Genomic DNA, 27,085 nt, shown 5'->3' with positions numbered 1-27,085 from the left:
ACTCCTATGGATAAGATCGATGCTATGATCTTTAACCCTATTATGTAGTAGCTGCCCTGGAAGTGACTGAGAGAAGCAATCATCCTACATTTTTAAAAATGAGATATGATCCTTGTCTAACTTTGACATGTTTTCAACATTTTCATTATCAAACTTATCCTTAGTAAAACCCAAGTATATTCAAAGGTGATTTTTCATTACTTTAGAAATGGCGACAGTTGATACAACAAGGATAGATTTTTCTTTCAACTTTACATCAAGTGTATGGATCTTGCCTTCATGTTTAATAGTGATCACTTTCGTATGTGAATCAAATCACTACATGCATACAATGGCACCATGGCATATCAAGCAAGACATCACAACCCTTAAGTGAAGCAATAAAAAAACTCTTGTTGTCCATATATTCCTGAATGTGCAATCGAAGCTTTTCAATGAGTGGTGTAACAGGCTCTGCATGGCATTTGCATGCCATTCTAACTTTTCCCATGGGTCCCACCTCATCCTCTCTGATGCCTTGATAGGCTACCATATTTGTAGAGATGAAGCTGGCTCGTGTACCATTATTAAAGAAGATCAAAGCATGCTGATCTTTGATTTTGCCTCGTGCTTTACGTAGCTCAGTAGCATCATCATTGGGCTGATCGTTAACAATGTCAAGCACCAATCCAACTGATGTTTTGGGCTTTTTCCCTGCAAGATTTGCTTGATTTTTTGAAATCCTGTGATAGATGTTAGAATACAGTGCATGCAAAAGTATATAGACAAGACTGAAAGACAATGAATTGAGAGAAGAGAAAAGAGAAAGTAGAATGCAGAAATTTGGAGTAGATGAATGTTGAAATGAAGAAGGCAGATATATGAACGGCCTGTCAAAGTATCTCCATGAGCTGATCTCTCTCTCCACTTGAAAACATACAAGTGTGGTGACCTATGCAGGCTGCCCATAAATGGGCATAAAGAAATACAATAAAATAATTAGGTCGGCTAGCTTTATACTTGCTGATTGTTGCAAAACTGCAATCTTTGAATAAAATAATGAGAAAAATGAAGTGTAGCACCATTAGCTGCCATGTGGCAATGTGTGCAACATATCGAGCCTATTGGATTGTAGTGACAGAGAGCGCGAGCTTCGAGACACGTAGTGCTTGCTAGCAACAGAGAGAGACAGAGAGAGAGAGTGCAGAGTAGAGAGTGAGAGTGAGCACGCCTTGTGGGTACAATGACGAGTGTACCTCTTTAGATTTTTAGATATATATATATATATATATATATATATATATATATATATATATATATATATATATATATATATATATATATATATATGAAAATACAAATGTGCTAAGGGTGTGTTCACACCCATGCATATGTAAAAGGCACAATGGCCCTTTATTCCCAACAACCTTTCACCTAAAGGCAATGTGCCTTAAGAGGAGAAAAGAATAAGATAAGTCTATGTATGCACAAAGTTGAAATACATATATCTATCTAACTCCCATCATCTGTCGACAATGAGCAAATCGCTTTGCTAGAAGACCCTTCGTGAGAAGGTCTGCAAGATTATCATATGTATGCACTTTGATAAGCTCAATGCTCTTGTTGTCAAGTACATCTCTAATGAAGTGATACTTTACCTATATGTGCTTCGTCTTTGCATGAAAGACGGGACTCCATGCTAGCATGATAGCACTCTGGCTATCACAATGGAGAATAGGTAACTCTAAAATGCCAAGCTTTCCCACCAGATATGAAAGCCATAAAGCCTCCTTGCATGTCTTAGTAGCAGTCACATACTTTGCCTCTGTAGTAGACAATGCAACACACTTTTGTAGCTTAGAGATCCAAGAGACTGCTCCTGATGTGAAGGTAAACACATACCTAGAAGGGGATTTTCTGCAGTCCGTATGACAAGCATAGTTTGCATCCGTAAAGCCAACAACATATGCCTTCTGCTTTCCAAAGTAGATGCACAAATCCTTTGTGCCTTTGAGGTATCTCATAATACCTTTCACTGCTTCCCAATGCTTTTTACTAGGGTTTGTCATGTATCTTCTAACCACTCCCACTACAAAGGCAATGTCAGGACGTGTAGCAACCATACCATACATCAAACTGCCAATAGCTGAAGCATATGGTATCTTGGTCATTTTAGCCTTCTTATCATCAGATGTAGGGTTGTCCTCTGCACTGAGTTTCACATATGGAGGCAATGGAACCCCAATTGTTTTCCCTCCCTCCATATTGAAACGCTGCAAAACCTTGGAGATATACTCCTGCTGAGATAGATAGAGTAATCCTTTTGATTTATCTTTGAGTATTTGCATGCCAAAAATGTGGTTTGCATCGCCAAGATCCTTCATGTCAAAGCTGCCATGAAGACTTTGCTTCAGTGAGTCCAAGGCATGAGTATCCCTCTCGGCAATTAGCATGTCATCCATATACAAAACCAAAATAATCAAGCTGCCATCTGTTGCCTTCTTGGTGTACAAGCAATGATCCACTTGACTTCTATGAAAACCTTGAGACTGCATAAATATATTAAACTTATGATACCATTCTCTTGGTGCTTGTTTCAGCCCATACAAACTCCTTTTGAGTTTACATATCATTCTCTCTTTAAAGCTCTTTTTCCACAAACCCTTCAGGCTGCTGCATATATATGTCTTCATGCAGATCACCATGTAAGAATGCAGTCTTTGCATCCATCTGTATGAGCCCATATCTTCAGCTGCAACCAAGCCCAAAATGGTTCTCAATGTAGTCATCTTGACTAGAAGAGAGAAGATCTCATCGAAGTCAACTTCACGTTCTTGCTTGTACCCCTTTGCAATCAATCTTGCTTTGTACTTTGGCGAGGAACCAAAAGTGACCTTTATCTTGTAAACCCATTTACATGGAAGGGTTTTTGGCCCTTTAGGCAACTGCACCAAGTCCTAAGTGCCATTTTTCTCAAGAGATTCCATCTCTGACAACATGGCTTTATACCATTTCTTGCTGTCCTGTTTGTCCATTGCTTCCTTGAAACAAGATAGTTCACCACAATCTGTCAACATGACACAATTGGCCACATTGTTTGCACCAAGAACAAATCTATCAGGTTGTCTAGTAGCCCTAGACGATCTCCTAACCCAGTGATCATTGTTTACTAGCTGTTGAGCATTTTTAGCTTGCTGTCTTGGCATTTCAGCTTGCAAATCAGCATTAACAGCTTGCTGTCCTGGTTGTTCCTGCACATCTAGTGGTTCATCATTATAGGGCTCATCATTATAGGTAATAGTTGGCTATTCATTTCGAGCATTATTTTCTGCATTTGCAGGTTCATTTATAACAGGTATTTGTTGCTGTTCAGCGGGCAAATTTTGCTGTCCAAAATGTATTTCTTCTCGGAATACAACCCTACGGACCTTCCTAGTCTTTTCGGGCTGTTTATGCATGCGATCTTTCCAGAAGATAACGTCATTGCTGCGTACTACTTTCCTTTTCTCGGGATCGCATAATCTATATCCCATTTCACCCTGCTCATCATATCCTAGGAAAATGCATTTATAGGACTTTGGCTCAAGTTTGCTGCGTTTTTCTTTACGAATGTGCATAAATGCTTCGCAACTAAACACTTTCAAGTGTGCATACGAAGGTGGCTTGCCAAACACGCTTCTTGGGGAAACCCCCCCCCTAAAGATCTGTTTGGTGACCTATTAATCAAGTGTATGGTTGTCATAACAGCCTCTGCCCAAAAACCATGGGATAATGCAGCATGAGACAGCATCGTACGGACCTTATCCTGTATGGTCCGGTTCATATGCTGTGCAACTCCATTTTAGGGTGGATTATGAGGGGTAGTGAGCTTCCTTTTTATTCCTTTGTTGTCACAAAATGCTTGAAAAGCCTTGGACACATATTTTTCACCATTGTTAGAGTGAAGACACTTGAGTGTCTTATCAGCTTGATTTTCAACCAATGCCAAGAATTTTAAAAACTTGTCAAGCACTTCATCCTTGCTATGAATAGGGTTAGCCCATACCTTCTGTGTAGCATTATCGACAAAGGTGACAAAATATTTATTTCCCCCTAAAGATAACCCTGGCATTTGACATACATTGGAATGTACTAACTTTGGAGAAGATTTCAACGAAAGAGACTTCTTATGAGACGTCTGTGCATGTTTATCATAAACACAATGATCACAATGCTCAAAATCAGCATAATGAAGACGAGGCAAGTAACCCAAACGAGAAAGTACTTTCATTCCAATTTGACTCATGTGTCCCAATCGGCCATGCCACAAAGAAATACTTGGCTGCTCGGTCACGGCAACGATATGATCACTCATACTAGATACATGGAGGGGATACAAGGTATCACTTTTACAACCTCTGGTAATCACTCTAGACTCCTTACATATCTTTCATTTCCCATCTCTAAAGGTGGTATGATGTCCATTGTCATCTAGCTGCCCTGCGCTAATCAAGCTCTTCTTGAGCTGAGGTACATGCCGTACATGCTGAAGTGTGAAGACAGAACCATGCTGAAATTGCAACTGCACGCTGCCAATATCTGCAATGTCACATGCATAGTTGTCCCCAAGATGGACAACACCATGTCGAGCCCTTGTATAGTCAGAGAACCACTCACGATAAAGGGTGACATGAAAGGAAACACCTGAATCTAGAATCCAAGTATGTATGTCATCATCTGTATTTGCAAGTAAAGTATGTGTACTAAAGTGTGAAGAGACCAAGTGTACGTCATTCCCATTGTCATTGTCATGAGTGACTGCATTCACCTCTTCAATCTTGACACTGCTCTTCTCAAGCTGACTCTCTTTCTTCTCTTTCTTGCTATCATCTGTCTTCTTTCCCTTTCCTTTCTCTTTCTTACATTTGAAGTAGTTACGTTTAAAGTGACCCTTCTTGCCACGATGATGGCATTTAATATCCTTGCCACGTGATTTACTGCGTCCCTTGCTATCGGATTTGCCTTTCTGTTGTGATCTGCCCCTAGTATCATAGCAACCAGAAAAGTTAGAAACTTTTAGAAACGAAACGTCAGAAACGTGTTTCGTAAGTTTCTTTCAAGAGGGGGTAAAATAAGGATCACAAGTTTTTTTATATAGGGATTTTTAATAGTTTTGACTAGGAAAAGAGGTTCTAAACCTCCATGGAACTCTCTCTTAAACAAAGAATGGCTAAATTGAGAATAATACATTATACGTTATATATCCATGATTCATTATTGACTTATCACTTATGTTAAAGTTAGTCTTTGGACAAGCTATACAATGGTTTAAAACTCAAACATTATGATTCATACATATCATACAAAGAAAATTGAAATTAACATGTAAATAGCCTATCTATAATATGGACTGAGTCAAGTTGCAACATCATGATTCTCACTGCAAAACTGACAAAATGTCAAAATCGAGAATGAATCATAGTATATGATAAATAACTCATAAATGAGACTAAAGTCGTATAATATTTAAATCTCAATACAATAATAAATACTAGATTAACAAAGTCCAATAACTAAACAAAATCACAAAAAAATCAATCTCTTGTCCAATATCTTGAGCCCTTACGAGTCATTACACATCATCATCGCCATGTTTAACATTGCCCAACAGTTTTTGTTAAAAAAACCATGTTTTGGGTTTCAACTCAAAAAAAAAAAAAAAAAAAAAACGCCCACGTTTTTTACTCTTAGAAACATTTCGTATTTTGAGAAACATTTCGTAAGTTTCAAATTCAAAGAAACGCATTTCTTAGCTACTATGCCTAATATTCAAAGCACTGGAAGACTTACTAGATGCATTGTTCTGCCGATTCATTTCTTCCATGAGTAGAGCACTCTCTACATCAACATACAAAAAGATCGCATTAGAATTGCTCATAGCAGTCCTGAATGTATCCCAACTCTCTGGCAGAGTGCGAAGCAAGAAAGTAGCCTTAAATTCTTCATCAATCAATAACTTCAAGGCAACCAGCTGGTTGAAAATGGAGTTAAACTCACTCAAGTGAGTAGGCATTGCTGTACCCTCTTTCATACGCAAATCCATAGCTTTTTTAGCCAATACACTTTGCTTGCGGCTCTCTTTTGTGCATACAATTCTTCGAGTTGAGTCAAAATAGCATAGACAGAATCCAAACCTTCAATTTTAAACAACAAGGCATCAGAAATCCATAGCTCGATTGTTGAGCATGCAAGCTCATTTAACTTATCCCAATCTTCCTGCTCCATATCTGCTTTGGTCTTAATCGGCTTTGTTTGCTTCTTCTTCAACAGGATATTGTAGCATTGTTTTTGCTAGACTACAAAGTTATATGCTCCTTCAAGCTTCTTAATGTGCATGAAATTACCGATGTCACTGCTGCCAGCCATGATTTTCAGCCCAAATGTGACAAAAAATTCAGCAAATGCAGGCCCAAACTGTCACACAAGTGACCAAGGTACAAACAAGTACTAACTAGCAATAAATAGCCACGTAGAAGCAGAAATTTCACATCTGCAGATAAATTTTCAGAAGCACTAAACCTTGTGTTACAGCACTCCACAACTGATTACAGCTGTTTTAGGGGCAAATACATCACATTACATGAGAAGTCCCAAAATTTAGCTGCAATTTTTGTTGTACATACACCCCTGGGCACAAAATTCGACACACACAGTCAAAAGCCCCAAAATTTTTGTGCTCAAAGTATCAGCCATACATTTGCACTGTCTCTGACATGCATAGAATAGGCCAATTTTGCCAAAATAGGATAGTTTCAACAAAATCCCCAAAATTTTCCAAGTGCTAGATGTCCAAATTGCATGGAATTAAACCCGCATGTACATAAAATGACCAAATGGCACACAAATTTTGCCCAAACAGCAAAAGCCCCAAATTGCACGGGGTCCAATGTGCATCAATGTTGAGAAATTGGGTAAATTTCAGCCCAATTTTTGCATGTACATGAAAAGCCCCAAATGTTGCAGGCAAAATGTCACAAATTCTTGCAATTTTTGAGTCAAACGGTTTTGCTCTGCATCACAGTCTCCAAATCCAGGAAAAGCCCCAAATTTCTGGGCCAAGATTGCACAAATCTGCACTCTGTGCTTCCACGCGTAAAAGTTCGTCAGAGGGAAAAGGGGGATAAAAGAGATGATAAAAAAAAACCAAACTTTTGAAAAAATGTGATGGGGAGGGGGTTGCGTTGACCCGCCGGTTTGGGTTGCGTTGGCATCTCCAACCCGCCGTGTGGCTCTTGTCCTGTCTATCAGCGCCCCGCTGGTCGTTGCCATGCTAGTCCTGCCGTCAGCGCCCCACTGGTCGCCTTGCAGTCGCCTGTGAAGTTGGCAGCTTGTTTGACTTCAACAAGATGCTGTTTTTTGCCCATCTGCCTTCGTCATGCTGTTTTCTACTCGTCTACCTTTGTCTGACGGTCAACCCTCCCGTCGGCTGTTAGTCTGCTACCTGCCAAGAGCTCGCCTGTCAGCTGCATCGTCACGCCTGCAGCAACTGTTGCCCACAACCTCATGACCTCATGACTTGCTTGCCTTATGTAGTGTGACACACTTTTGATGTCTCGAGAAGTGTGCACTCCTTGTCCGCTCTGATACTAGTTTGTAGTGACAGAGCGCGAGGATCGAGACACGCAGCTTGCTAGGAGCAGAGAGAGACAGAGAGAGAGAGTGAAGAGTAGAGAGTGAGAGTGAGCACGACTTGTGGATACAATGACGAGTGTACCTCTTTAGATTTTTAGATATATATATATATATGAAAATACAAATGTGCTAAGGGTGTGTTCACACCCATGCACATGTAAAAGGCACGATGGCCCTTTATTTCCAACATGGATTGCCTGGTGAAGCCGATAAACGTTTGTAGACTACATAGAATTGTCCGACTTGATTAAAAGAAATGAATAATTATGCCTGAGAGAACCAATTGTACAACAATAGCTCAACAATGCCTTTCCAGGGGATGAATAAATCTCTAACACCCTCTCTCATATCCTAGATGGGGCATAAGGCTCTGGGATTTGCAGTGTTGTTGAAGAATGGTTTGAGGATGAGCCTTTGTAAACAAACTTGCCAAGTTGTTCTTTGTCTTGCAGTATATCAATGGTCTCATCTAAGATCTTCTACCGAATGAAATGGTATTGTATCTCAATGTGCTTTAACCTAGCAATGCAACTCTCATTGTTGGAATGCAGTGTGGTAGGACTTGTTTGAGGACACCCAAGCTTTCCTAACAATCATCGAAGCCACATTGTCTCACATGTGGTAGAAGATGTCGCTCAGTACTTCGCCTCTGTAGATGATAGGGCAATAATGGGTTGCTTCTTGCTATTCCAAGAGATAGCACCGCACCCAAAGTGAAGCAATAAATTGTTATTGACCTTGTATGGTTAACATCTCCAGCCCAATTTGAATCCGTCTAGCCTTGTGGAACCAAGGATGAATCTCTTGAACCTATTGGATAATAAATATCTAGGTCGGGGGTCCCCCTTAGGAGCCACAAAATCCTCATAGCAACCTTTTTATAAACCAACTTGTGTTCACTCATGAACCATGTAATCAAACCTACTAGAAAACGCCAATATCAATTTGAGTGTTAAGGAGCCATATCAATTGACTACGTGTAGCAAGTAGGATCTGCCCCTATGAATTTGCATGGGCCATAGCCTTACATATCCGGCTTTTGCCCAAAGTAAGCCTCAAAAGGTGTCATACCAACCATGGCCGATGTAGGGGATTGAGTAAAGATGTGGACATTGGTGACCATTGCTTCGGCCCATAGACGTTGAGACATTTGCCGATGCTTCCGATGCTTCATTATAGTCCATGCCATCTTGATCACATTGCAAATTTTCCACTCCAACATGCTAGTCTCTTGAGGTGTGTTTGTGTTGGCAAACTCTTAATGTATGCCACGATTTGCACAAAATTGAGCTAGCTCATTGGAGACAAGCTCCCCTTCTTGTTGGAATGTAGGGTCTTGAGTTTCGCATTAGACTTGTTCTCCTTGAAGATCAACTGGTCCTTAAAGTGTGATAATGCTTTTGACTTCAGCTCCAAGGAATATGCCCAAGTCATCATGCTAAAATAATCAACAATTAGCATAAAGTATAAACTCCCCTTAAGAGACTCCATCATCATTGTTCCACATAAGTTCATCGAATCAAGCTCCAAGGGCTCCTTAGCCCTATGCGAAGCCTTGTTGGGAATAATATCTCTATGCTACTTGCTATGAATGCAAGATACACATGGCAGGTGGCTCATCCCAATCTTGAAGTATCTCTGCAAGCCAATCTCTTTCTCCACTTGAAAACAGACAAGTGTGGTGATGTATGCAACCTGCCTGTAAATAGCATAAAGAAATACAATAAAATGCTGCAAAACTGCAATTGCTGAATAAAATAATGAGAAAATGATGTGCAGCACTGTCAACTGCCATGTGGCAACCTGCGCAACATACTGAACTTGCTCGACTGCTTGGTGAAGCTGATAAACGCTCGTAGACTGCATAAAACTGTCTGACCTAAAAAGAAATGCATAATTGTGCTTGAGAGAACTAACTGTACAATAGTAGCCTGACAATGCCTTTCCAGGAGATGAATAAATCTCTAACAATAGAAATGCTTGCACAACCATTGCCTTCTGTGCCAACCCCAAAAACTGCTATAGATGAGGTCACTTTGCTCTCTGTGATGGCTTAGCTTCTTTATCTCAGCCCACCACTCAATTCTCCACCCTTAGATTTTCCCCAAACGTCCCAAATTGGAAAAAAAAGAGCTTGACATGGAAGACACACTCACATGACATGCAGCTCAAAATTGATTGAAACTTGATATTCAGCAAATATCCTTTTTTATTGGGATCTTCACATGCAAAAATGAGCTCCTTATCCCTTTGGCCCTACCCTAATTTTTAATAGCATTTGATGTGTCCTAGCCTCAAATTATGAATTCCCAACCTCTTTGAAGCTGAAAGTATCAAAACTTTCCACAAGTCTTAGTCTAGGATATTAAATCATAAATCTCTAATCTGCATGACACCAAAAGTCATTTTCAAGAGGAAATTCAATGTCCTTGACCAAGATTTGACACTAGGCACCCATTAGGACCAGTCCACAACAACTTTTGTCTCCCATTGCCAAAGCTAGGATTGTATGGCACTGTGACACACATTTAACTTAATCTCACATGTGCACAACTTAAGTGTCCAAAGAGCATCAAGTTAAATAACTCTCGTCCTCATGACATCTTCTCTACATATCATCTATCAATGGCTTGTCCATGTTGTAACATTGATGAGAAGCTTAAAGACAATGACTATCTAACTTGGAGTATGGTAACAAAAGGGTGGTTTGTGCAGAAGCATCTCCAGTACATTGTTTCAAGTTCTATGTTTCACTGTCTCTCCCTCTCCCTTTCCCTTGCCTTCTCTTCCTCCTGTCCTTATCCCTGTCTCTGTTTCTCTTCCTCTTCCTCTCCCTCTCCCTCTCTATCCCTCTCCCTCCTCAACTTTCAAGTTTCATTCATACATATTACACCCTCTCCTTTTCCCAAATTCCTCTTCCTCTCTCTCTCCTCCTTTCTCCTCATTCTTCTCCACAATGCCTAGGCCTCTTTATGATCTATCTTTAAGTTGCACATTTTATATTTGTAGGCTGATTTTATATATAATTTGATGTGTATGTTTTAAATGAACATATGAAACAATGTATTTTACTCTTAAATTTTTTGTGTACGTTCCATACCGTACATATTCGCATTCTGAATGTAGTGTACTAAACCTATGAAACCACCCTGTTTTGGAGCTGGTTTACTTTTCTGATTTGCGATGGGAGGTGACATAGAGAGTGGTCTTTGCTCCTAGTATGTTCCCACATGAGGAGACACTTTGACAGTTTGGCCAAAGGTGGGGAATCCATGGTCATGATGTGCTTTTCATGGAGCTGGTTTGTGACAAGCATCAAGATTCAACTATTCTACTCTTTGTGATCAAGGATTGGCATGATCAACGCCGACATTAGTGTCTTTTTGAGACGCCTTGGTCGTGGCCTGATCACCCACTGCTTGGGCATCATGGTCCTATTTGATTGTCATTATTGTATGTATTGTGTTGGTGCATTGCATTTTGAGCAGACACCATAATTATGGCTGGCCTACTTCCATTAATATGCCTTATTAAATGTTGACCGACCTATTTATTGTTTTATATTATTTTAGCCTATATAAGAGCTGCCTCTCCTCCATTTCATGTTGTCTCATACATCCACAGTGCACACTGTATCCTATTGGGGAGACAGAGACTTGTACTCTGCTTGTTGCCCATGGTTTGTGCCTTTCACACTCTTGTGCTTTGGTATATGGATGTAGTGTTTGGAGTTCATTATCTTGGAGTTCGTGCATTCTTATTCATCTGTTCAGTTCTTCAATGACAGCTCTAAAGTCCAAAACTATTCTCTGCCCAATACAAGATCAGCCCGATCCATATTCATGATTTGGGTAAGCCTAATTCATGTTCATGATTTGGGAATCTCCATGGATATTGGATACAACAATATTTTTCTGTCCTCTCCTTTTATAATTGAGATGACATATTTATGTTTGTTGGCTTGTTGGGAAAACTTAAACTTTTTGACAAGAGCATTATTTAGAAAGTTGCAACCCATTGCCTTGCAACAAATCCATGTGGCGCAAAAGTAGGCTACCACCTGGGTGTTGACATCCAATGCTGATGTGTAGAATCCAAAGGCAAAACCTCCCAAGGTTCATAATATTCATGCCTTTGCATTAAATGGACTTCTTTCTTTTCCTGGTTAAAATTTTCTTTTCGATCTTTCCGTTTTTGAGATAGTTCTGTGCAGACTGGTCAGCTAACAAAGAACAGAAATACAGTTTATCATTTTTAGCCTTATCAAAATCTTCTTGACCTACTTAAAACCCATGCTTTGTCCAAGCATTATCTGGAGAGACTTTTTATTTTTTTGGGTTTTCTGGTTGGTTGGGTGGGTTTTTGTAGATGTTCAGACTCCATCTGGAACGCTAGAAGCGTTAATTTTTTAGGGATGATCTTTCTGAGGAGTTTGTTATGAGATCTCAAATCACAATTTAGATGCAGTTGGTTTTGGATTCTAAAGGTTGGTTCCACCTTTGGACAGCTGATATACTGAGGCTGGGTTTAGATTGGTTGGATTGAACCACTAAGAAACAATATAGGGGGCACACATTTGTTGCGGTTACACACATTGTAAGGAATTTGTCTGCCTGGTAGTTGAAACAGCAGACAGGCAACATACAGCAGATAAATAAGGCAGACGAAAAGGACTTCAACTTCTGGCAATTGGAAACGTGAACCAATTGAACAACCACACACTTGTTTGAGGAAGAAATCTGTACTTTGTTTATTCACACAAATGTGTTTTTGTTTGGTACTCCAATCCGTCTGCCTCATTTGAAGCTGCTATGATATGAGGGGAAGCAGGATCCTCAATTTGCAAGCGAAAAAAAACACACACACACACACACACACACACACACAGATTATATTACTTATTATGGATAAAAAAGAGAGAGATTATGTGGGATTAGTTCAAACTTCTTCATGAAAGAAAAGAGAGCTGATGATGATTGTATTCATACACAGGTGTGGGATTTGGGCGGGCAAGACAGTTTACGTCCATCTTGGGCTACATATTACCGAGGCACACATGCAGTTCTGATGGTTGTTGATAGCACAGATCGTGCAAGAATTGCTCTTGTTAAAGATGAGCTCTTCCGGCTTCTTCAGCATGATGAACTTCAGCAGGCTGTGCTACTTGTGTTTGCAAACAAGCAGGATCTGAAGGATGCAATGTCCCCAGCTGAGATAAGTGATGCACTTTCTCTTCATAGCATCAAGAATCATGACTGGCATATTCAGGCATGCTGTGCATTGACTGGTGAAGGCTTGTATGATGGGCTAGGATGGATAGCACAACATGTTACAGGCAAGCAGACAGGCAGTTAATAATCCATTATCTACTTTTGGAAGCCAACATGAAACTGCAGATTAATGTCCTTAAGGATATGTGTTTGTGAAAAGTCTACAGAATGTGTCGCATTTTATCAACTCATTTGGAATAGTGGTCTTGCTTAAGCTATACATACCGGGTTACACTTCAAAGCAGCTTCATTAGTTTGGAGTCCTTGCGTGATGCTGCTGCTGCATCATGGTTGTTTGGTTCTAAAAAAGGAAGGAAGGATTTGTTCATGCGTATGCTGCCTAGATGTAAGGCACCAAAACTTACCTTGACAGATCTGAGGTTTTGTTTGAGAACTTTAGATTATATCATTGTTTAAGTTCCTGATCATTAGTTGAAGTCTGGGTGTCATGAAAGGCTCCATGACATGTACTTTGCCATTTGTAGTATTGTGGCTTCTGGAGTGTGGCATGCTACTGGTGAAAAGAGTCTTATTATGAAACTTCTTTTCAACTGATTTTATTGCTAGAGGAGCTTTGCTGCCATGGATGCTTGTCATTTGAGGATTGACTGAGCATCACTTTGTGATGTCTGTTAAGGATGATTAAAGTAACTATTGGGCACCTGGAGTTGGTTCTTATAGAAAGGCAAATGTGAGTATTGTACATCTTTGCGCCAAGCAAAATGTTTATTTGCTTAATTGGACTCTCTAACAAAAGTGCATGCTATCCAACTATTCTAATTTGTAGGTTTGTGTATTTAGCTCACAATGTGAATACTCCAGTGGTTGTAACACCACAGTTTTATGTGATTCCTACTACACTTGTACTTGCACAAAACTTGCTGCACTAGAGTTTGCACTTGAAAACTTTACCAGGTGAAAACAGAGATGGATTTGCAAGAGCAGTGAGAAAAGTTCAACATGCACAGCTTTAGTTTGAACATAATATTGATTCATCAGATCTTTTATTGAATTTTCACACGGCAACATTAGAAGCGAATTATGTGACTGATTTTTGGCAATGGGGTAATCTGAAGAGCTGTGATTTGTTGGAGAAACCTGCAATGAGGCATCCACAATTGAGGCTAGCAAGCAGTACTGCCGTCGAAAGATTTATACCGAGTTCCTTTCTAATTAAGAAAACTGGTGCTGCAAGCTTATGTTTGGCAATCAACTAAGCCAAAAGTGAATGCAGTCAGTTACTGCAAGATTTATTCTGCAAGCTTACCCAAAGTTGACTACACAAGAAATGAATTGAAGCCTCATGAATCTATTGATGGTCAGGAGCACATGTATAAAGCATAACGTTTAACACTTGGTATGTGGTAGAATCTTGGGTGATGGTTGAACCAAAGATATAATCGATTCAAATGGGTTTTGCTTTGTTGATGTGGGTTTATGTTATGAATGTGGATTTTGGATCATGAGCCATGGTCCAAATGGCCTTACCATCGTGGGTCACTGTGATGACCATGAAACTTAAAAAGGTGATTTAATCCTTGTGAAGAGCAAAATGATTGATAGTTCGTTGGATGATGAAGATGGCTTGTTTTAGACAGATAGAAATAATTTGCAAGATCTTTTGAAGCTCAATGCATCTTGAAAGATGAACGCTTATTGGAATGAGATTCTGTGATTAGGCGGCACAAAATTCAAGGCAAACAGCTTCATGTCCATCCAAACGTCCATGCCAAGCTTGTTTCTAATGAAAAGAAAGCGGGTGTTGCAAGCCTTTTTAGGTGGCAACTAGATGAGCCAAAAGTGCATGTGGTTGCCTCGCCCTTTGTATCATGGATTCTACAAGCAAACCCAAAGGTTGATTTCACAAAATTAAAAAAGTTGAAGTTCTCATTAATTTAGCAAAATCGCCCTTACATTATAAAAGAAAGCATTTTTTATGATCATCCTTTCGCCATATCTTGTGCTCAAAGATAATTATAATGTAGATCTTGCCAACCACTTTCATTACTTGTTTGTACAACAAATCTTATTTGCATGTTTTGTGTAATCATGTTTGGGTAGCAATTGAGGAAGTTTTGATGATTTGTTTACGTCTTAAGAGAGGGAAGATATACAATTAACAATGGAAAAGCAAAACTCACCCATGATATATATGGATTGTCTCAATATTTATAACCTGATTTGATGTGTTAGAAGGTGGTGTGTTGTGGCTTGATAGTATAGTGTATTTGGAGAGTGTGACAGAGATTGGGTTAATAGAAATGCAAAAGTTTTTTAAAAGAAATTTATATATATGAAAGTTGTGAAGCACACATGCTTAAGAGTTTTGGTGGTGTTTTTGTTTGGTCCATTCGTCATCTACAATTTTGCGCCACTCAAATCTATTGTTAATCACCTTATTGGTTCTAATGGTTAAGATGGTATTGGTTAATGATAGCCTTAAGTTTTGATAATCATAAGGTGCCATGCAAGGTACCTTTAAAAGAAGACAAAGTTGATGGGAAAGGTATTATGAAGTTGCCAAAATAAGGAGTTAACCTTAATTGAAAGACAATTGTTGACTTTTGTAGAGATCTAGGTATTTATAGAAGCTAGGTGTTTTGTGCAGTACTCTTTAACCTATGTGTTTTAGTGTGAAACTAAACACCATAGCAACTAGAGTAATACAAGTAAACACCATAGTTGGAAAGTTGAAAAGTGAAAAACATAGCAACTAGAGTTTAGTATTGTCAAAAAGTATTCTTATTGTAAAAATATAAAATGTAAAATTTTTAATTAAATACTAACAAAATATGGGTTTAAAAATATCATTGGTCCATAATGAAGCAAAGGGCTACTACCATACTTTGTTCTTAGAATATCTTTCTTGGAGGTTGTGCTCTTATCTTAAATGTCAATAAAATTTCTCATAAAGGTATAACTTCTAAAGTTTACAACATATATTTTAGTAATTAAGTTTCAAGGATATCTTAATTTAATTTTAAAGAATTTTTAGAGATCAAATCAAGAAAACAACTTAAATAAATCACACAATCATTGAGAATCTACCAAAACAAGAGCATAAATATTCATTTCAACAATGCCTTGGGGTTCATTGTATAGGATATTGCAAGATGGCATTCTTCACTTATAGCCACATTTGGAGTATAAGGAGGGAACAAAGGTTGGGATCCCTCATTGTCTTTCCTTGTTGACTCATTTCACTTACTTTTCGGGGCCATTCTACATTCCAACATTATCTTCGAAAATGCATTCTAATCTCCAAAAGGAAATCATAAGTATCTGGCCATGTGTTGATTAAAATCCATTGATTTGCTTTGTTGATGGTTTTTTTGTTGTTTTCTCCATGTTGATACATTACTAATCTCAAATTTTGTTTGATTGAGGAAGTGAAATAGCATGGCTATTTTGGTATAGGAAGCATGAAGCATGCATTTCTTTTGTTTCATGTAGGGAGTGAAGAAGCATGCCTTTATTTGATGCATGTGGTTTCTTGGACTAGATGATTTGGGTGAAAGAAAGATGCTACGACATTGATGGAATCTTTTAGGAATTTAGGATGGGCCATAATCCTAGGCTTATGACTTTTAGTGTTTGTACCTTTCTTGGTCCTTTGGGAAAGCTTGTGCCAATATCTTCTAGGGTGTTTAGAGTGTGGTTTCTTGAAGATGTGGTACCAAATTTGTATATGCTAGGGCGAAAATGATCAATCTATCTATGATATTGATGGCATAAAGTTTATAGGAAGTGAGGTAGTCTAGTTGCATGCACGCGCACGCGGGCACACACGCGTGCGCGCACGCACGCACACACACACACACGCACACACGCACACACACGCACACACTCACTCACTCACTCTCTAACATGCACATGTGTGTGCACTTACACCCCCCACCCCACCCCCTTTTAATTCTAAAGCTATGTGTGAACGAACAATGTTGATGATACCATCTTAATGGGATGTATAGTGTTAGAATGAACCAATAAAAAATATACCATCAAATGGATGTTAATGTTGATAGATTACCATTGAATCTTGTTGCAAAATTAAATATCCCTATTAGAGAAAAAGTAATATTATATTAGAAAGCTATAACATTTGTAAATCAAAACAAACCTTCTACAAGCATAATTGCTATCATGATATGTTTTGAGGTTGCTTCATGCTTTGCTATAATGTTCAATGTAGAATGGTTTGTTGGGCTATGCTTTGATGCTTTTCTATCTAGGTTCACAAGAAATTTAGATCCAAATTATGCCATTAGCATTCTAAAATTTTGCTTGTGATTTAGGTGTTAAATAACCATCATCAAAACATGTGTACCTTGTCCATGACAATGACAACTGCTATGTTGATAGTGATTTCAAAGGCAAAGTGCTAACATGATATGGTAAATATAACATGGCAAGATCTATGCTTAAAGTAACATTAGATGTGATGTGATTGACCAATGTGGATTACATATAGTCACACTTCTACACAAGAAGCATAAATAGATCTCATAATAATAGCTCATAACCAAAAGTTGATGAAAGGTAAGTATATATATCCCGAAGGCCTTTTATGTAGAGACAAAAGATAGATGACTTTGGTGATAGTGAGTACATCTTCAAAATTGATGAGCACACAACATATCATTGATAGAAGGTTTTCCAGTTTTGTAATTTCATTCTACACAATGTGACTTGGAGTTTCCAGCATCACCGCATGATTTAGATTTTAGTTACCATCAATTGTTCGTGACAAAGGAACCAAGAAGTGGTAGTTGATAACATTGTAGTTTAGATCTCACAATAGTAAATGATAACTTAATTCTCATATTATAGTATTAGACTTGAATAATCGATAAACTTTTTCCGACATAAATGCTATGGCTTGGATTTTATGCACCTAATAGAACATCCATACACTATCATGTTGCTACACAATTGTATTAATATAAGCATGCCACTATTTGTTCAAGCATGCCACATTAAGTTTTGTATGATTTGATCTTCATCAACCAAATTTTCCACCAATTATGTATGTGCACGCTCTAAATTGAGAATAAAACACCCTAAACAATCAAGAGTGAACACATGATGACAGTAAAAACTATGGTGAACAAAATGTCACATATACTAAGTTTTCCAATGTAAAATCAAAATATCATCAATGAGGACAAAGTATATTATACAATTTAAGACCTTATTTAAGTCTTGAAATTAGATAAACCTTTTATGGATATTTACTATATGTATATAAATCTAGAGCATGTGATTTTGTTGGTACATTGCAATGCATGTGGGTGATTCACTATGAAAAATGATGCCATTGTTCTTGATCTTGAGGTTTTGACATAGAAAGGGGAATATACACACTTATTATTTTTCACACAATTGAATAGAACTTACATACTTTCTATGTTTTTATTGAAGATCAACTTTGTTTTCAATGTATATTGTTTGTTTTAGCTTATATCTGGTTTGTTTGCACAATGTTTTGAACCTTGCAATTCACAATTTTTCTCAAGGTATGTTAATTTTAATGTGTGTACATTGTGACCAAGATACGATGGAACAAACAATGAATTTCAAATGGTTGAGGGCCTTTATAATAATGAATTTCTTATGATAAAATTTCAAATTGTTGCTTTGGTATTGCTACCTTTTCCTAACCAACACTATGTATCTACAAATTGATGTTCATTTTATATAGAGTGCTACTTGAAACATAATCATAGAAGAAATAAGCCTCCCTTCTCATTGCTAGAATATGCATCCACTAAGCCATGCATGCTTTGTATGTACACTATCTAGTAATGTTATGTAAATATATGAGACAATGTGTTAGATTGTATTTATCACATGGAATGTAATGGTTAAGCCTAGCAATTTCTAATTTGGTTGTCAAGATTCACATTCATTCCAACAATTAGATTATGAATTATGATAAGCATGCATGCCTTCTCTTAATTTGAGCATGAATAAGCTTAGCATTTTCCAACTCTATTTTTGTAATCTAGTCCCATTTTAAACTCCACATTGAGCATTTATCGTAATCATATATATTGTATACTAAAATATGGAATGAACTTTGCCTTGTTGATAGTTAAACAGTAAATTAAAGCTAGTTCACACATTTTTTAAAGCCAAAAACTTGTGCAATGTTATCTTCTTATCAAATAAATGTAAAATTACATTGCACAATTAAAAAATAGCAAAGAATAGAGAATACATATCATATTGGAGAATTTAAACAAAGTGATACAATGATGGCTCTATTTGCTTGTGTGTGCTTCCACTATGAGGCTTTGATAGCAATTTAGATAGATTTTTAGTGAGGAGATCAAAGGCTTATTGGATGATGGGCGAATGGATGATCATGGTTTTTGGAGGTTGTCCTTGCTATAGACCATGAAGGTGGTTGATTGACTTGTTTGACATCCCATATTATTAACCTTTATTAGATGAATAAGGAATAATAGAATGAATATTTTCTTTACTGAAAATAGGCTGAAGGCACCCAAAGTAGGGGTGTGGGAGTTATCAAGGATCCAAAATAGTAGCCCTTGATAACTCCTAACCCACAATTTAATACAATTTTTCACGAGTTTCTACAAGCTTAACTACTCTATCTAACCCTCAAGCTAGACCCATATGGGTCACCTTTTTAACTTTCGGTCACACAAGGTCACCTTTTTAATGTTTGGTCACATAGGCCTCATTTGACATATAAGTCAAAAATCAACCAATATTCATGCTCACACATGGCTTCTCCTCATGTCATCATCCTTGTAGGCAAACCACCAAGACCCGTGGACTGCTTATTGCTTCAAGTGTTTCAAGCCTAGAGCTATGGCTACCTCTCACTTAGCCAGCGCACTCTTCCACACACCAATGTAGTGAGCTTACCTTTGAATCCAATCGAGTGCCTCCTCCCACAAATTCATCAATGGCTCCACGATTTGAGATGTGCTCTCAAGCAAGCACCATCTCCAAGCACTTTGAGCTTTGACCTCCATAGCCCCACGTACAAGAAAGGGGAAGAGAAGAAGAAGATAAAGAGACGAGAAGAAGAGCTTCTCCATGGTCCCTCACACACTCTCTCCCCCTCTCACACTCTTTCTCTCCCTCTCTCATGCACAAGACGGAGCAAGAGCAAGAAGCAAGAAGAGAGCAAGTTTGGCCACACATAAGAATGAGCTTTTTTTTTCATTTCTTGACTTTTATACATGCCCTTATCTCCTCCTTGGGTGGCCATTCCCTTTTTGGTTCGGCCTTTATCCATTCATCTATTCTCTTTTCTTCTCCTTCCTATTAGAGTAGGCCTCAACCCGCACCTCTCATTCCTTACAATTTGCATGGGAGAGAGCTTGGCACTCTTTTACAAAATGAATTGCAATGTGCATGGCACTTTTCTTGCTGCCATATCATGGTGCACTTGCTATTGTGTGCTTCCTTTTACATTCGAGGCTTTTTCCTACATATCTTCAGATTTCTTGGAGTGTACCTTTCTCTTCTGTTTTTCTCTTGCCTTGGGATTGTCCTCCATTTTTTATTTTTGAATTTTTTGATGTTTTGGCTTTTTTGTCTTGGTCTTCTAAGGGTGTAACATTGCCCCCTCCTAGTTGGATGCTAGTTCTATGGCACTTGATGGTACGAGTTGAGTGTATAGAGGGTTGACGAGGAATGGTTCTTGGGGTTGTTGGGGAGGTGGATCATGTTGGGCATGCTTTGTGAAGTGAGTTTAGGAGGTTGATGATGGCAAAGATAGATGATTGATCGAAGAATGCCTCCGTAGGTGTGGGTTTTCCGCACTGCCATAGAATGTTCTTGAAAAGAAAAAGAGTGCACTTCCTAGGGGGTTGTGTCTATCTTACCATGCAGTGCGCTCTGCAAGTGATGGTGGAACTCGGAGATGTGTCAGCAAGCCAGAGGTGTTGTCTCACACTTGAGGACCTAGTTCATGAAAATGGGGCTACAGTGAGTGACTTAGGCAAATAGGTGTATCAATCATGTCTTGTCATGATGTGCCCTAAGTTGTGATGTGGGGGAGGGGTTAGGATAGTCCCTAAGTGCAGCCCTTGTGACACTCATAGAGTATAGATGGATTGATTTCATTGTCGTGTTCCTTTTCTTTCCATTTTTTTTCTTATTGCCCCTTTTCTAAATTTTTCTTCTTCCTTCTTTTCTCTTTTCTTTTCTTTTTCCCTTTTTTTCTTATTTTTGAGTTATGAAGGGAGCATACTATGAAGCATCCCATTCATGAGCAGGGGCCATGTTGCATGACATCTTAAGGGCTTTGCTTAGGAAGGCTCTGCTTCTATAGATACCCCTTTAAGTTAGCTCTTATATTGAGTGGAATGGATGAAAAAAATGGGTGGTTACACCCAGTGAATGTACTATCATTCATGTATTCTAAGAGGTTCATACAAAATGCTGATAAGAGGGTAGCTCTCATCATAAGGCACACCATTGCACAACTATCTATTCCGACATTGATATAAAAAAGCGACACAATCGCTCTTCCTCTATAGTAGGTTTTTGTTTTAATAATATTCACAAACAGACAGAGATAGTTACAAGTGGTGATGAAGGCGGGATCGAGGTACGAGAAGAAGTCTTTGAGAAAACTTTCTATGGATGGGTGGAGGTCCCTTTTGGTGAAGATCAAGCTTTCTTCAAGGGCTGAGGCATTTACGTTGTGGATCAGAGGGAAGTCATACCTACCATGCACCTCCTAGTTTGAAGTCAACTCCAATCCTCCTCAGGTAGGGCATGTAGGTAGGATCATCCCATTCATGTAGTAGGGTGCTATAGAAAGCCATACAGGCCTCGAAGTTAAAGTCCTAGATGTTTTTGTGCCACCTAGGCTAAGCCTCATATCCCTCCACCCTCTAGGTACCCCCATCACCTTATCTTTCCAATAATTTGCAGGTACCTCTACTGCCACCTTGTGGGGTGTCTCATTCATTCCTCTAGCCATCTCCTTCTTAGCCTTGCTAAAAGCTTAATGACATCCTCCCCACCACCCTTGGAGATAGTACTCTATCCAATGTATAAGGGAAGGTGAAGAACTCGAAAGGGTGGGTGCAGTTTTTCCATTACTTCCACACTGCAAGTTCTTGGCCCAAATTCACAGGGTCACACTCCTCGTTTTGAGGGATGGCCACCTTTGAACTTGTAGTGTCTTGGCTTGGAGCTTACTGCGGATGAGTTCCACCTGCTCTGTGCGTTCGTGCCTCATCTCCATCATGCGTTCAAGTGGCATAGTGTCCTCCCCTTGCTCTTTTGGCTACGCTTATGGCTATAGAGGGGGGCTCGATTCCTGCACTTGTTCTTCCTCCTGTTGGTCTATTTAAATTGGGCCCTTCTTCTTGGACTGGCTCCATTTGCTCTTGTTGAGGCGGCTACACTTGTTGCTTTGGCTCCCCAAGCCCTAGGAGGCAAGTCCTTGTGAGGTTAAACTAGCTTGGGAGTAAAGGAGCAACGAGCCCATCTAATCTCTTATCTCTCTTGGTGGTTGCATTGACCTTCTTATAGTTTATGCATACTTGAATCTTCCCATTCTTTTTCATGACTATGACTATGGGTGACACCTAGTATGTGTGCTCTATCTCATAAATGAATCTTGCCCTTAATAGCTTATCAATCTCCTCCTTTCTTGCATATGCATGCTTAGGGTTCATCACATATTGTCATTGCTTGACTGGTATTGCTTCAAGGGTCATCATCAGCAAACTCCCTTAAAAGATTCACGAGACTGTTATCTTCCCCCTCAGTTAAGTCGTCTGCTATATGTACATGGGTCGAGGCTTGTCCTCCTCTTTGGCCAAGTTGACCTCCTTAACCTTGGCTGGTCCTTTGATGGGTTCACTTGCTTGCCCATTCTATTTGACTCCCATTAGCACCACTATTCTATCACCCTATTTGTCCTTTGTGAAGTGCTTGGGTATGTCGTGAGATTTCTTCTGCCATTCAACATTTGACAACTTTGACTATTTCTTTTTCTCCTCCTTTAGCCTCCTACGCCTTAGGTGGACTGGAAGGCCCCCCTTGGTGCCTTAGCTACAAAGTGGTCGAGGTATTTCGAGGTCACTATTAGAGCTCGCCTCTCTGACTCAAAATTGTACTCGTCATCCTCACTAGGAGAGGCTGTCTCCCCTAGTGCGCGCAACTCTGAAGCTGACTCCATTTCAAATAATGGCGTGGTGCAAGGATGGGCTAATCTTGCTTGCCCATAGACTCTACCACCTCTAGGCATTCTAGCCAAGCTTGATTGCAATCTATCTTGGCAAGTCCTTTGCTTACTTGAAACACATTGACCTCTTAGGGTTTAGTATTTGCTTTGATTTATCAATCACTCTTCCATCTGTGTCATACTCTATGGTCTCTACTTCCTCTTCGTTGTCCTCACCACTAATGGAACATTAGTCTTCGTACTCATCATTAGAATCCTCAAACCGGGATTGTGTGTTGCTTGCAAGGTTCCTACTTTCGAGCTCTGCCACACTTGTTATGAGAGTCTAGCTATATGACAAGGTTAGGTCGTGCATCTTAGTCCATTATGCAACTCTTTGCTTTCCATAAGATCCTTGAGAGGCTTTAAATTAGTAGGTGGGTTACCTGCTAGCTCACTTGTATAGGTACTCGAGGATTTTGTGAAGTTCTAATTTGTTTGTTGAGACATGATAGGTGATTGTCATTGGTTGGGCCATGGAATTCTTGGCCATCATGCACAGGCTATTGCGGTCAGGTTAGAAGCAGTGGCATTGTTAGGGTAGCTAGCTGAGTTTACAACTTGCATGTATTCATCCTTATCCTCCGGGAAAGGGAGATCAATGGTTGCCAATATGTGCATCTAGTCTCATTCACCCTCAAGGCAAGGAATGTACAGATCCATAATTGCTTCTAGGCCTTGAGTCACCCTTTAGCAAGGTAGAGATGGCATCTAAGTCCATTGGTGAGGTTTTCCAAGTGTCCATCTCTACTTAAATTTCTTTTGATCTATTGCCCAAGAATATCAAGCCATTACCCCAATCCTCTATCACTCTGACATTCCTCATTCAAGGCCTTCCTAGTAGGATAGCATAATCCACTCCCTTCATAACTATGAAGTTCATGAAGAATCGAACTCCTGCTATCTTTAAAGGCCAATCCTTCGGGACTTCAAAAGGTCTAACCTTAATTCCATTCGCTAGAGTAACATTGAACCATGCGATTTCCATCGGCGGGTTTCCATAACCTTCCAGAACTGCATGACTAACTATACTAATCCCTGCTCTTATGTCTACTATCGCCTTTCATGTAGTATCTCCTAAGGCAATGCAAGTAAGGCTACGTGTATCTCAATGCCCTCCCAAAATTCATTCACTTGTGGGGACTTAGACATTTGATTCAACATTAGGCTTGGTATGTGTGTCCTGGCATCGTGGTTTGGGAAGTCTTGTGGTTTATGCTCATTACTGTGTTCTATCAAATTGCTTCAATTCTTACCTAAGAAATTCTCCCAACAACAATGTCACATGAGTTGTTATTAGTGTGATTAGCAATTTACCATCCGTCTTTTCCTCCTCAGCTTCATGGGCTCCCTACCAATGCTCTTAAGCCATTTGCATAGTCATGGCCCTCTCATTCTGCCCATGCAACTGTTCATGTGGTTATATTGCCTCTCTTGCTCTCAGATATGTGGAAGAGACTGGTGGACTCATGGTTGAGAGTTTATTAATCTCATCCTCAACTATAGGTTCGGCATCTTGAAGGTGAGCTTGCACTTCTTTTATCCATTCCTTTACCTTATCCACAATATTTAGCTATTGGTTGGGGTGAGGGTACTCTCCAACCTTAGTGCTTCCCTTCTCTCTTGTCTTAGGAGTAGATGTTTCTGCTTCAGCATCACTGACATGTTTTACCTTGGTTAATATGATCTCACTCTCGTCGGTCTTGAACATTATCTTTGCCTCATTCCTCTTTTTCCTCCATGCATCAACTCTTCTTCCCTATATAGAATGCATCCAGGTCTCTAGGTCTAGGTAATGAGATACCAACCTACTTTGTTTGAGCTCATGTCATGACATTTATGGGGATAGGTGTGGCATCATTGTCAACTTACTTGACATAAAAAAGTTTGAGCAACACAAATGATACGATTTTTGAGCTAGTGGAGGGTTTTTACCTAGGGAAATCGGCGAATAAGTGTTTGACTCCACATTTGGGGCATCTCAAGTTGTCCCTCTCTCTATCTACTTGCTCCGTTTCGGGTAGTGGGACGAGATATGCCATGGATGGCCGCCAACATGCTATGGGTTCTTGGTTTTGAACTCCTCCTAGGCCTCTACCTCTTCCTCTACCTAAGGCCATGACTGGCACATGTCTATAGTCCATCAATATGGGATTACCCTCTTCATCATAAGAGACATAAGGGTTCAAGTAAGAATCTTCCTCTAGTGGTTCCTCCACAAAGTGTACCAGAGCATCGCTTGGTGGATGGGCCATGATAGGTCTTGGTGGTCTAGGGATTCTTGTTGGGTTGATGTCTATTCTTAGAGTGGCTGGCTTTGAATCATTAGGTGTAGGTACAACCAAAGGGGCTCCCCTTCCGAAGCATGGCTGCCTAACTCTTGGGTAGTAATGTTGAGTGTAAGGTTGTTGGTAGGGCAACTATCTTGGCAATTGACAGTGCATGGTGTCATGCTCGAATCTTTTGCGATTAGCACAAGGCCTTAATCTTGGATTAGGACATTTAGATGGTAGGTGGTTCCCTCCACAATGCACACACTCTACATGAGGTCGTACTGGCCTTCATATTGATTCTTGCAATATGGTCAGCTTTGATTTTAGGTTGGCTATAGCTTGGTTCTGGTCAACACTCTTTCCTTTTTCTTGTTCACACTAGTGGGGGCTGCTTGCTCACTAGTTGTTGCAGCTCTCTCGACATTCCTAAATGCATTAATGCCTTATTGCATAACTCCAGAGCTTCTCTCCTTGAGCAAGTCATCTATCCGTATGGCCTCCTCAAAGAATCTTGCAAGCACATCCCTTTGCACATTTGAGTTGCTTGCCAGGGCCTTATAGAGTTCTTCATTGGTGGATCCTGTAAATGAGTATGGTAGAGACCGCTCTCTCATTGGATCGCTTTGTCACAGGTATCCTCTTGTAGAGGATCCTCACATGTGTGATGCAGTCTCGTATATCCTCTTTGTCTTTTTGGCTAATATTCATCAGCTTAACAATGAGATTATGGAAGTATCCTGCCTCTGAGAATCTCTTGATGAAGAGATCCTTCAACTGAGTGAAGTTATTGCATTCAGCATTGTCTAGATTGGTGAACCACATCTAGCCCTTATCTCCCTTGCAAAGAATGAATGCTTTGTGCTTGTTGAGTGGGGTCCATGAGGTTGTTAGCCTCACACACTTGCTCAAACTACTCAATGAAGCTATAGGGGTCATTGTCTGGTATTTATCGAGTTGCTTTACAACTATGAGTATTTTCGTTTGGCTCTTAGCATTTGGGATAACTCCCAACCCGATTAGCAATGATGCCACCAAGGCTACCCCACTTTTCTCAGTGCTAGTACTATTTAGCAATATTTTCATGAGTAGCTCACTCAATTCTGTAAGGTCAGCTTCTAGGACTCTCTCCCTATCTGCATTGCCTCCCGTTCTATTTCTACTCGAGCTGGCTAGGATCCGGTGAACCTCATTAAGCTCTCTCTCCTAATGCAATCTATGAGCCCTTTGCTCCTGGTATAACTCGCAATGAGCTTCAATGTTGTCCCATTTCCAATCTCCTCTCCTCCCTCAAGGTCAACTATGATATCAGCTACTAGTCTTCCATGGTGAGCTATACTTGTATGTTGGTCGTACTATATGTAATAAGCTATTGGATGTCATCTAGGTACCTTGCCATGTTAAGGTCAAGATCAAGGTCAAGATTATTCTCACTGGAGGTGGTGCCTGCCATAGTAGTTGCCTCTTGACCCACTAGTGTGTTTATGAGGTCAACCAAGTCGGCTAAAGATGTAACCCTAATCTTGACTAACCTTTCCTTTCCTTAGTAGTCTGATGGGCGTATCTCCTTTAGATCTTTGTTCCTGGTGTCTTGGATCACTTGTCTGACTCTTGAGGTTGTATTCCTGTTGGTGGGTTTGTTTTTACTGTAATCCCCCTTAGTGTGTTCC

The 27,085-nt window shown here is 39.6% G+C and overlaps 1 protein-coding gene across 1 annotated transcript in view; it reads left to right on the top strand.

Moving 5' to 3' along the window:
- ARFC1 (ADP-ribosylation factor C1) overlaps positions 1 to 13,041 on the top strand; it is a 34,038-nt gene extending 20,997 nt beyond the window's left edge. Inside the window, exon 2 of the mRNA XM_087691342.1 lies at positions 12,643 to 13,041. Within this exon, the coding sequence (XP_087547468.1) occupies positions 12,643 to 13,005 (363 nt within the window). The 3' untranslated portion in view covers positions 13,006 to 13,041. The remainder of the gene's footprint in view (positions 1 to 12,642) is intronic.
- The last annotated feature ends 14,044 nt before the right edge of the window (positions 13,042 to 27,085 follow it).

This window comes from Lygodium microphyllum, chromosome 13, assembly GCF_053477565.2.
Source record: "Lygodium microphyllum isolate KBCC chromosome 13, Lygodium_microphyllum_v1.1.10, whole genome shotgun sequence".
Lineage (NCBI taxonomy): Eukaryota > Viridiplantae > Streptophyta > Polypodiopsida > Schizaeales > Lygodiaceae > Lygodium > Lygodium microphyllum.
The sequence above is the reverse complement of the archived record's forward strand: the minus strand, read 5'-3'. Positions and strand labels throughout refer to the sequence as shown.